Source organism: Perca flavescens, chromosome 15, assembly GCF_004354835.1.
Source record: "Perca flavescens isolate YP-PL-M2 chromosome 15, PFLA_1.0, whole genome shotgun sequence".
In the NCBI taxonomy this organism is placed as follows: domain Eukaryota; kingdom Metazoa; phylum Chordata; class Actinopteri; order Perciformes; family Percidae; genus Perca; species Perca flavescens.
The window spans coordinates 4,262,251-4,275,171 of NC_041345.1; the positions used below are offsets into that span (position 1 = coordinate 4,262,251).

General features: G+C 40.8%; 1 protein-coding gene across 7 annotated transcripts in view; it reads right to left on the bottom strand.

The window, feature by feature from the left end:
• The window catches only part of mei1 (meiotic double-stranded break formation protein 1), a 62,790-nt gene extending 50,182 nt beyond the window's left edge, over positions 1 to 12,608 (bottom strand). For 6 of the 7 annotated variants that reach the window (XM_028598744.1, XM_028598745.1, XM_028598747.1 and 3 more), the window contains exons 1-7: positions 12,534 to 12,607; positions 12,108 to 12,269; positions 11,184 to 11,307; positions 9,429 to 9,479; positions 8,493 to 8,566; positions 5,017 to 5,122; positions 1,508 to 1,717 (exon numbers count right to left, since the gene is read on the bottom strand). In XM_028598744.1, coding sequence (XP_028454545.1) covers positions 1,508 to 1,717; positions 5,017 to 5,122; positions 8,493 to 8,566; positions 9,429 to 9,479; positions 11,184 to 11,307; positions 12,108 to 12,251 — 709 coding nt within the window. In that variant the 5' untranslated portion in view covers positions 12,252 to 12,269; positions 12,534 to 12,607. Of the gene's footprint in view, positions 1 to 1,507; positions 1,718 to 5,016; positions 5,123 to 8,492; positions 8,567 to 9,428; positions 9,480 to 11,183; positions 11,308 to 12,107; positions 12,270 to 12,533 lie in introns of all 7 variants that reach the window. The other variant, XM_028598743.1, reaches the window with a different exon arrangement.
• Positions 12,609 to 12,921: the final 313 nt, after the last annotated feature.

The window sequence follows — 12,921 nt, forward strand, 5'->3', positions numbered from 1 at the left end:
CACAGAGACATGGGCAAAAATACATTCGTGACGGTATACACTTATGAATGTCAGAAAACGTCTGCAATGATAAAAATCAATCTTGGGAAAAGGATTCTCAAAAGGATTTTAGGAAAAACACAAACAGACCTCAAACTGAAATGCAATAAACAGGCATGTAACAATTATAATCCTGTTTAATTCCTCCATGATGCTGTTCTCACCGGGGCTGGTGAGGGTAAGCTTATTAAGATTAAATCAGTTCAAAATTGCAAACAACCACAGCAAGAGCTCAACTGCAGCTACTCTAACATATGGAGTAAATCAACCTTGCACCTCTATCCCAAGCCCACAGTGCAGCCCACCTCCTCCCCAAGTTAATACAGGCATAAAACAACTTCAAATTTCTAGAGGGAAATGACTCTATTTCCTTTTCAATAACTCCATTTTGGTTATCACCCGCTGGAGAGCTTATTATCCTCATAACTCAAAATGTCTACAAGATAGCAACATCTCAGTATATAATCCTTCCTCTTTCTCCATCTAGTGTCACCCTAGATTCTGGATCTTAGCCGAGAAAGATGCTGGTTGTGTTAATTTATGGCTTTTTATATTTTAGATAAAAATGTAAAACCCAAACAAACAATAAAACAGCTCTATTTCATTAAAAATTAACGCTGCCAGTGGATACTTCTTAGGATTACATGGTTAATTTACTTTGGTCTTGACACATGTCTAAAAGGGGCTGCACTCGACATTCAAAACATTAATATAGCAGCAAACAAAAATATTTTTTATGTAAAGATATAGTGCCGTAATGGCATCCTGAGCAGTTACACTCAGTTCACGTATTGGGGAGTGGTCTGTGAGAGACGTGTGGAGGCTATCTCAGCCTGCTGTTTTTTTCAGTATTTCAAGTACAGCCCCTTAAAGTGACTATTTTTGCATAAAAAACTGACATGAAACAACATAATTGCCACCCACGCTACAAAGCCTTTTACTCCGTCTTTAAGTCCACACCCTATTAGTCCTCATCCTAACTCCCTCCCAGGCCGCTGGGAGGGAGTTTATGTTTCATACATGACAACAAATTCATAATAGCCTTCCCCTTATTCTGTCCCCCAACTACTTGCTGTTGTGCTCAGCTGAAAATGTCATCCATTTCTAACAACATCTTACCCTTTATCTTGGCTCGATCATAGTATTTTTCAGGCTTGCCTAAGCTAAGCATGCTATACTGATCTCAACAACTTAACAATTTTACAATTACAGCAATTTGATCCCACTTAGTCTATCTAGTGCGTTTTTCATCCAGGCATCTAATGATGCTCTCAAGTATATTTTTATATGGTAATATATTTAAGAAAGTAAGTTTTGACAAAGTGTAAAAAAAGGCTCAAAACTGGCTTCGCACACACATGGTCGTTAAAACTTTCAGTTCAAGAAGAATACTTAAATATAAAATACATGCTGGTTTTGCTCCAGACAGTTGAATAAAATAAGGTGCAGATGTTTTTTTATTTCTCACCAACGCAGTTGTTGATGAGTTGAGGGGAGCTGGCATTGGCCAAGGTCTGCAGCAACAGGATACACACTCTGTCCCTGATGGCAATAGGCAAGGACTGGGCTGCCGAGCCCCCAGCTGTCCCAAACAGCTTGAGCCACACATATAGGGCCGAAGCTTTTAGCGCTTCATCTGGGTAAAGCAAGGCCGAGCACAGGTGCTCCAGCAAGGGCACTGGTGGACAGAGATGAGAGACACATGAACAAACAGAGGGATTAGACAGGATAAAAGAAGATTGTGTGGGGAAAACTGGGTGGATGCAACCACAACAAATAAATATCTAACATGTAATGCAACAAATCAAGTAAAGTGTGTTTAATCTAGCTATGTATCAGACAGATAACCAGATCCTAAGATAAAGGGGGCAGCAGACAAAGACAACCAGAGGAGGGTTAACGATAATATATTTTGAGAGAAGCAAGATGATAAAATGGAAATGGGAGTACACCGCTGGGAACAAAGTTTGTGAGTTTCACATGAACAACCTCTTTAACTATGACAGACAATGGTAGAGCCAACATCAGAGGGAAAGTTGCCATTAAGATGAATAGATCGAGGAGAGAGCACAGTAAAATGGCAGGCGGAAAAAAAGAGTGAGAATAGTATGGGGTGGCGCAGTGGATATGACACATGCCTTTGGTGTGGGAAATCTGGGTTTGAGTCCCACTGCGGTACATCAGCCAATGTGTCCCTGAGCAAGACACTTAACCCCTAGTTGTTCCAGTACGACCTCTGACATATAGCAATTGTATGTTGCTTTGGATAAAAGCGTCAGCTAAATGACACGTAACGTAAAAAAGGAAATTTAAAAAACAGACATAGGGGTGGAATACAAGTCTCTTCTCTGAGCGCAGACAGGAGTCAGAGACTCGCAGGTTGACTCTCTGACATGACATGATCGCAAGAAGGGAAAAAGAGCGACACTCTTGGAGAGAAGCTAAGAAAAAAATAAGGGTACGCGTGATGGAAGGTGAGAGACAGAAGTAGCTAGAAAAAGTGTGCGGCAGAGCTGGAAATGGAAGGAGACAGAGGAACAGAGAGAGTTTAGAAGAGAGAAAGAAAGAGATTTTGGGCAAATAGCCCAAACCCAGCTGCTCTGTGAAGCAGATCAAAACCCATGTGAGGCAGGAGAGGCTCCCAGACATGTTTGATTAAACCAAAATGTATGAGGTGGCTAAGATGAGAGGCAGGCATAAAAAAAGAGGAGACCGCAGCAGGAACAGGGGGAGGAGGGAGATAAGACCACTACGAGCAGAGGATGGAATTGGAAGAACACAATTTAAGAGTGGTGAAAGGATGGGTGGAAAATAAAAAAGCCTTACTGTTGTTTCACACCACAGAAACAGACGCACAAAGGACTAAAACAAAGAGGATGAAATGCTTTTCTTTTGCTTTCTTTCACAAGAGAAAAACAAAGGTTCATTCCCGTTTGCCTTGTTTACTGCTTCGCTGCTCCCACTGTGACGCTGTGAGAGACCACTCTCTGTTCGTCTAGTGATCTGCTTTCTACAGTATTTCTCTGTTGTTTTTGCACTTGTTGCTTCAGCCTGCTTAACTAAACCTTTCTCTGGCTTTTTACACTTCCAGTGTTCCCCACATATAAAGGGCATTAGTTTGACCCATCCAAATAAATCCACCCCCAAGCTGAAAATATTTTTCTCTGCACATCCTTCTTTCAAATGTCTGCACAGAAACTAAGCTGGAAATAGCAGACTGATCTGCCAAAATGATGCATTTATGTGTAGTCTAATCAGAAATAACATGTTCATTCTTCATAGATTAACTCTTGGATTTTGGTGCTCTGGTCATCTCAACCTCTGAGAAACACTGCAGCCTGTACAATTGTCCCTCATCTTACTCATTATCTTTGTCTGCCTTCCTCTCATTGATGCTTCATCTTCCCTAAACTGCTCTCTAATTTAGTCTGTATCCAGTCCTGAGTTAGCACCTAAGGGATTAAGAAGTAATGCAGAAGGAGGGGGGAAAGATAGATAAAAAAAGAGAGAGAGAGAGAGAGAGAGAGAGAGAGAGAATAAAATACAGATTTGGGCAGAGAAAAGCATAAGGGTGATAAAAACCTAAATAGAGAGCCAGACATGAGTGTCGGGTGCGCTGCGCTCCTGTTGTCATTTCTGTGCTGTTGTCATTAGTCCTAACAGCCCCGCTGAGACTTGTTGAGTGACAGGCTAGAGACAGACACGCTCGCAGTCAATAGTGGCAGGCCGCATCTTGCATCAGCATCGCAATAACCCACCACTACCTTTGGCTGCTCAGGCCGAGAACTCATGAAAATACATGAAGGTGGACACACGCAGCATAGTAACATAACTATGCTGCCTACTTATTTGGCACAAGGCTCACATTCACGCTTGCCTTTAAAAAAACAAGCATTTAGGCATGACACAAACACACTACCACACACATACACACACATACACACACACATTGATTAACGGTGCCCATTAAACAGAGTTGCGTAATGGTTCAGTGAGTAGACAGACATCACACAGGTGGCTGTTGCAGAGATTACATCAGGGCTTTTGTGTGGGAGGGCTGGTGAGGGCTGCAGAATTGTACATAGATATAAAGATATAAATATATCCATATATGTGGGAGATTACAGGGGAGAGGTTGGATGATCATGTATTTGTAACTTGTGTAGCTCTTTATATTTTCAGCAAGAGCTGGCATGGGATTGGCAATGCAGACAGAATTTTAAGTATGGACACCACATCTCATTGCAGCTGGAGTGTAATTGAAAAGGTCAGAGCAGCTATAGAGATTGAATTGAGAAAGTGCAGGGGACATAAAAAATATAGTTTTATGAAATTTTTTAGAGCAGGAGTGGAATAGGGTACAGAATGGCAAAAGCTATTTCAAAGGTGGACACAGTACAACTATTTCTATGCATTAAGAAATGTAAATTTGAAGGTCAATATATGATGATGTGATTGATTTGTGGATATCCCTGTGCCAAGAGAACAAGGGATGCTGAAAAATTAAATATACTTTCATATGCTTCTCTTCCATTTGAAGTAAACTGCAATATTTCTAATTTATTTCTGGATCTCAGCTTTCAAGGTGAATTGCCTGTGTCACATTATTTTTCTACTCAATTGTATTTTCAGATGGCACAGTGAAGCTAGACATGAGAGATTTTTAAAACTGACCCAAACCAAATTGTATTTATGGATTCTCTGTTCTTCCCCAAAAGAACATGCATCTCTCTAAATGTCAGTCTGACATTTCAAATTACAAAAGTGGTTTATCTTCTGCCCTCTAACAAAGCAATGTTGACACCAAAGTGGACTCCTAGATTTTTTAAATAGCAGCTTCTGGTGCATCTTTATCGATATGGACTGCAAGTGCCAGTCATGACCACTTAAGAAACTTACAAAGAAAATGAAAGCTGTTTGTACACCAGTGCCTGTAAAACTATGAGACGTGACTGGTTGTCTGTTGCAGTGTCTCACCATACTGAGTCACCAGACTATGGGCCACGTTGGGGATGGCTTCCACTAGGTTCCCCAAGAAGGTGAAGGTGGGCAGGGAACCCTTCACGCTGAGCTGGTCACTCAGCTGGACAGGGAAACACAAAATAAAAATCAATAACAATAGATATACAGCAATGTAAAGTTTCACAGGGTTGGCTCAGTGGGTAGAGCAGGCGCACGTATATTTAGAAGTTAACGCCTCGACTCAGAGGTCCAGGGTTTGACTCCGACCTGTGACGATTTCCTGCATGTCTTCCCCCTCTTGCTCCCCTTTCTCACCTTTTCTCATTAAAAGGCGGAAAAGCCCCAAAAAATAATCTTTAAAAAAAACAAAAATGCTGCTGACACCGTTTTAGTTTGAAAACTCTGGGTTGCGTTTTAGTCTGGACGGGCAGAAATGGAGACCATTGGTAACAATGACACAGACACCCACGTTTGCTTCCTAACTGGGTCTCATCAGTCCCAGTGTGTCCTTACGTGATTCGTCACGCCCTTAGCACGTGACCCTTAATTCTACATGGATAACAAATTACAGCTGTTTATGACCTTGTTGTCAATGCCAGCAGCTAAATCAAGCAATTAAATCCAGCATTTTATATACTGCCTACATGCGCAAGATGCCAGCTATTATTCGAGCGACTTGCGACAATTGCTGTGTCCAGGCGCGTTATCAGCACGTGTAAGTGAATGGTCTGTGATATGAGAGACAGAGATTGTTTTAAAACACGGTTTTAAAATGTACACGTACAGTACAGGCCAAAAGTTTGGACACACCTTCTCATTCAATGTGTTTCTTTATTTTCATGACTATTTACATTGTAGATTCTCACTGAAGGCATCAAAACTATGAATTAACACATATGGAATTATGTACTTAACAAAAAAGTGTGAAATAACTGAAAACATGTCTTATATTTTAGATTCTTCAAAGTAGCCACCCTTTGCTTTTTTTGATAACTCTGCAAACCCTTGGTGTTCTCTCAATGAGCTTCATGAGGTAGTCACCTGAAATGGTTTTCACTTCATAGGTGTGCTTTGTCAGGGTTCATTAGTGGATTTTTTTCCCTTATTAATAAAAAAGCAAAGTAGTAGTAGTAGTAGTAGTAGTAGTAGTAGTAGTGTGGATAGCAGCACAGCAGGCATTATAAACATTTGACTTCCACAATACCGTAAAACCATACGTGTCTTACATGTAATTCTGTTATTCATTCTTTTTCAGAATTCAGAAAACAAACCTGCTTCTTTTTCCACTACTCATATTAAACATCTGCATTCTCAACAGATGGCTGCTGAAATACATTTATTTAAAGTGCTCATATTATGCTAATTTTCACATTCATTATTGTATTTAGAGGTTGTAGCAGAATAGGTTTATGTGGTTTAATTTTCAAAAAACACTATTTTTGCACATTGCTGCAGCTCCTCTTTTCACCCTGTGTGTTGAGCTCTCTGTTTTAGCTACACATTGGCCCTCATTTATGAAACGTGCGTACGACCTAAAACAGGCGTACGACGGGCGTACGCCGATTCCTACGCAAAGCTCGGCATTTATCAATTTGAACGTGAGCGTAGGCTGCGATCAAATCTCACGTCTGGTCTGAACTCGTGTACGCAAGTTTTCAAGTCAGTGTGGCCTTGCAGTGCAGCATATAATCAGTTTAACAGGAGAAGGAGAAGTCATCAGTTGATCACTTATCAGCAATGGCAGATCTGGCTTTTTTAGAAGACCTCTATGAGCCGATACAATAGTGCACACGTACGCACACGTGCCACAGTGGAGCGCTCCATCGGATTGTTTAAGGGCAGATGGCTCGCATCAGTGGGGGGGGGGACCCTATACACGGCAGAAAAAGTCTGCAACATTGTTTTAGCCTGTGGGGTTCTGTACAACATCTCGCAGGGAAACTGGGTGCCATAAATGTAGCGATGGAGCCAGATGACCCGATGCCCAGAGAGCAGTGTCCAGAACAACCTCAACTGGGGTCTATACGTAGGAGACAGGATATTATTATTCCTCGCTTTTAAAAGGTAGCCTATAGTGTTGTTTGGCAATGATATTCATAGGCTACAGGAAACATGACGATGCACAACATTTTTATTTATTATTCAGGTTTTCATTTCTATGTTGTGAACGATTTATTTCCGCCATTGACCGAGTTATTTCGGCTTGTTTTCCCAGCCCCTCTGCTGTCAGGAGACAGGGTCGTGGTGGTGGTCCAGCACGGGGGGGGGCGGAGGACACGCACTCTCCCTCAGCTGTTGTCTCGTTCTGACTCATGAAAAAAAAACACGAGTAAAATAAAAGACATGCATAAACTCCGCCAACGTGTGTTTATTTAAATATAGGTACACAATGTAGGCCTAAGAGATTGCAATATAAGCCTGTATATTAATATTAGGACTATAGAAAATGTGTCAAGGATGTATAAATTAAATAGGCTAAACTTCAGCTGGAGTCCGATTTACTACGGCAACACTGTTGACCGCATCAGTGATCTCTTTCCATTCCGCATTCTTTCTACAGCCTTTAATACCAGCTTTCAGGCTGCCAAATAGTCCACACGTTAGTGCAAATGAACCGGAGAAATCAGGGTTTCAATCTCCACCTCTGAAAGGTGCCGCTTCTCAGCCGGATTACGTCTCGCCATGTCGTAAATTGTAGGGGCGAGGCCTCAAAACCCAGAATATATTGGGGCGAGATATTTAAATTACGATCGTTTCCAGCCGCTGCATTTATCAATGTACGACCATTCTTACGCTCTGATTGGTGTGATACGAACGTTTCATAAATCACACGTGAAGCCGGTCGTAAGACGATTGCTGCGCTCATATCTGCGCTGGTTTCTACGTTAGGTTGATAAATGAGGGCCAATGAGACCACGCGCTTCTTTTTTTTAAAGATTATTTTCTGGGGCTTTTCCCTTTATTTAATAGTGACAGTGAATAGACAGGAAAGGTGGGAACAGTGTTTTCTGTTTGAGATGACAAGTCCCTTTGGGGTGGACTTTGGACTTTTTCACTTTATAAACCTATATCATGCACAAAAAAAGATATATAACACGATAAAGTAAAGGGAAAAAGCCAAAAAGCATAATCGGAGCACTGTAAATCCTTCTAATCAGGCTCTATTCTAGTAACACAAATGAGACCTGTCTGCACCTCTAGCTGGTGTTGTACCTCGCTGTCATCATCAGTATACACAGCTTAACTATTTTCCACCTGCAGCGTCAGCTGCTGAATGGGCCTGTTCCGCTACTGCCTCCCCCAGAGGTGGCAAAACACCAGCAAGAGGGAGACGTGCACACTGTTTGTTTACTAAACAACCCTGGGGAGGATATGTTGTTGACTTCACAAGTGCTGTTGAATATTTCAAGATTTTTAATGCGTGTTCTGTGGCTGCATGTGTAGATGAGCAGGTGTGTTTCTCTATATGTCTGTAAATGTGTTTGTCTCACCTGTTTGTGTATCTCATCCAAAACAAAGCGATAGGACATCTCACTGTGGAGTTCCAAAAGCAGCTGAACCAACACTGACGCACATAAAAACACACAAACGCATGCATTTACACATACTGTACACAAACATTAAAAAAAAGCATTTATTAAATAAACACCACAATTCGGTACAGTTTCCCGCTTTGAGTAAAATCTCTACAATTTATGAAAAAAACTGAACAGTTCAAGGTATCCTAGCTTTCTTTCTTTTTTCTCCTCACACACACACACACACACACTTGTGTGAGGAGAAAAAATTGAAGTGGAACCTTTTGCCTGCATTATTTAAAAGGCTCAATGACTTTCGAAATGTGTTCTTCACACATTATCTGTGCAAAGAGCAAAAGCAGTGTCAAATTTTAAGCACTGTACTATTACAGCAACGTGATCCCTAAGGCATTTTAAGACAGCTACCATAAAATCCTTCTGTCATTTCCACTTAGCAAAACATTTTTACATTTTGAAAGACTTTGCTGCAGTGAGACAAATCTGACTGTGCACTAAAAACAACTACTTTACTGAGAGGGTAACATTAAGACAAAATCTGAATATACATAGAAACCTAAACTGATAATTAAATACACAAAGAAAAAGATACTGCAGAGTGCAGCAGTGAAAGAATATTAACAAAACAAGGTCAAAGCCTTCAAAAATGTGAAATTTAGAAACTGGTATGTAGACTCTATATAAAATCACCATAGTAACTAGCAGCGACCATTATCACAGTCACAAAGAGAGTTATTGTGTAAGTGTCTTTGAAAATAAAAGTTTCTCATGGCCAGTGGGTGTGTGCGCACTCTTACACTGTCTGCGTTGTAACAACTACATAAAAGGTCTGTGCCCATGCTTGCGTGCGTGTAATGTGAGTAACACACACACACACACACACATACACACCTTGGTCAACCTTTTCCAGAGTGGCTGGGTCCTCCACGGTGTGAAGCATCCCTAGGAACAGAACCGTGATGACAGGCTAGATTTAAAGAGCATAGCCTACTTCACAAACCCATGGTGATGTACAGAGGTCTCACAAAGGTATAATAAGAAAAAGGAAGCTGGAAGATGTACACTCATACATTAAAAAGGGACAAACTAGGTTAAGACGTATGGTAGCTTGACAAAATATGTTATACAAGGTACGAAGACAATAAACAGGGGCTCATGTTGAGGTCTAATTGATCATACTGTAAAGTCCATACCCAAATGGAACCTGTGTTATCAGTCACAAATGTCAGATCTACTGCATTTTGAGTCAGTTTTGCAGGATTTCCAAAACATGCAGCAGCAGAAATGGCCATGTCATGAAGCAAGTGTGTAAAAAATGATAAGAAATTATGGCTGCGCCTGTAAATACTACCATACAAGCATGTAAAAGTGGTGGCAATGAAAGGCATCTTTTATATTGGATTACGCTCCTATTGGCACATGGTGAAGCTCAGTTCAGCAGACCATCGCACAAGCACCGTAATGGCTCTTTTAATGTTTTTTTTTTCAAATTGGTCAGAGCTTTTACCGGCTTACCATTTCACCACATATCCTCTCATCTGGCATAATGATTTATGCAGCAATAACCCAGTGAGGAGGTACGTATCAGTAATATCCTCTGATGAGGACGGTACCATAAAAACACACTATGGTTTACTTATAGCAGTGGTAGATTGATTTTATATACTAACACACTAGTGCTTTTTACCTGCCGTCCTCCTAACATCTCCTACAGAAGACTTGGCAATTCATTGTGGTGAGGATAATGTACTGGCCCTGGCAAGTATTAACTACAATACAGGGCTATTAAAGCTACTCTGCCTGTACGCAAGCACGAGTGCTACACCAATTAATTGCCCGCTCAAAGATTCTCATCAATCATTATATCATAATAAAGTAATCATTGCATTGCTATGCAGTTTTATACTCTGCTGATAGCTTATTCAGCATAGTATATTTAGACAGCCAGAAACAAAACTGTCCACAAACTGTCCACTTGAATATAACCCATGTGAATGATTTTTAGAGTCTCAATTAGTTACATAATTAAATTATGCAATGACAATACAATTTCACATTTGATTTAATGTGGCTGTCAGGAAATAGGAACATCAATTATATCAAATGGAACAAAATGTAATACCCAAATATCTGCCCAGCTCTTCAGTTAATGTAATGTAATGGTTCAATAGATAGATGGCAAGTGTGCACTTTGATTATAACATGAAAGAAAAGCTGTGAACAGCAAGGCAACTCTATTATCTACTCTATTATCTACGTGAAAACATTTCTGTATCTTACTGCTCAGGTAATGTGATAAGATCTATTGTCTCAGTCGTTCAGTCTGGCCTTGCAGAAAAGCAGTGATGTGACTGCAGCACTAGCACGACTGTGGACTAATCCAGTGGAGATTAGTTCCAAGAAGGAAGCTCACACAAGGAGCTACTCAAGCCAGCAAGATGTCAAGAACAACCAGTGCTGGTTAGTGATGCTCAATTTTGAATAGAGGATATGTGCAACGCCCAGTCACACTTACTGGTGATGCTTCTTGTTAAGTGACCTTCCAAACACGTGCCTACATTATGATTTATCAGCTTACTATTTGCAACGACAAAGCAAGAACAGGTGGGAGATGAAAGTATGTATGCATGTTCCACTATTTCTCACCCAGTAGAGAAGCTGTAAAATGCAGAGAGACTCTGTTGTCCTGTCGAAGCAGCTCTCTCAAGGCCCCCGGAGAACACTTCAGCACCCCACTGATACCAGACAGGGCAAAAGACTTCCTCACTGACTGTAGAGCGGAGACAGGAGGGAGACAGATATGGCAGGGTAGAAAAAGCCTGTGCATCAAGGGAAATCAACAGGATAATGTCCTATCCTAATCCTAAAGGATACCTAAAACAGGAAATGCTGGGGGATAACACACACACACACAAACACACACACACACACACACCTAGCTATAACTTAACATAGAGTACACCAATCAATCAATCCGTTTTATTTGTCACATCAAGTTGTGAGGTACAATTCCAGTGAAATGTAATCCCATCTGCTCCTGGAACTTGCATGATTCATCATAAAGCAGAATGTGGAGGGGGTGGAGGCTGTGCCCCTTGTTTAGGATCCTACTGCCCTGAGAGTCGAAGCTCATCCTGGGTCTCTCAGCGCTGGCCTAGTATACCCATCCAGTCATATACTCAGAGCCGGCCGACCCATAAGCGAACTAAGCGGCTGCTTAGGGCCCCGTGGCTACCAGAGGGCCCCCAAGAGCGCTTCAAATGTCCCATAATAGAGCTCACTAGCCGGTCTATATAAAGATAGTGTTGCTGCTAATAGGTCTCACATTAGTCTTTAAATGTGTATTTGTACATTATGAGTGCTTAAACTAATATTTACAAGACACAAGTTGGTTAAGTGCCAAGTGCAGTGGCAACATGTTGCAATGTGGAGAGTCCCCAAACCAAATACTGCTTAGGGCCCCCAAAAGTCTAGGACCGGCTCTGCGAAATACTGGAAGGGTTAACATTACTAAGAGGAAAGCTTCACATTCAAATCAGATAAAAACAAGTTTTATCATCTATTCCTCACCGCTATATCGTCATTGTCAATCATTTCAATGACACAGGCCACGCAGAGCAGCACCCCGCCCCCCTCTGCAGGCCCCAGGCGGCCGCTCCATTTTGGGTCATGCCTGAAGTGGATCTTGTCATAAACAATATCCCCACTCGTCATTTTGGTAGTTAGCTACACCTGTTGAAACAGAAAATGCATTACGTGGCTTATCAAGTCATTTTGCAAGTCAGGCAAGTGAGTTACACACAGCTTGACTAACGTTAATTAACATAACATCAAGCTAACGTTAGCTAGCTAGCTAGTTAGCAACCTGCTGCGTCATGCTGCTCCAAAACAAAAGTTGCGGTCTACGTTTTTTTTTTTTTAAGTTTTCACTAAAAATTACCTAAGTATTGACAACGCTATCATATTAAATACATTTATTAAATTAAGTAAACTAACCAAAAGTGAGGTAGCAGACAAACGCTACCTGGACGAGATTTAGGCAGAGGGAGTGAGCATAGACTGACTGAGGCGCATTTTTTACCTTTTAAATCAAAACTTTATTAAACAATATACAATGGATCATGAGTACATAAACAAATGTAATACTGATAACATTTTTAACATTGTGTTATAAAAGTATTCACAAGATAAATAGTTAAAGTAATTTGCGATTTCTGACTAATATTTATTTTATTTTTGTCAAATGTAATTCAAAATTACAAAGTTTCTAAGAATATGCCTACCGCCTGCATTTTACTTTTTGTTGTTTGTAAGAGCAAGAAGTGAGCTCAACTTAATTAAAAAAATGATGGGCAAAATAAGAAAATGAACACCCTGATTATAA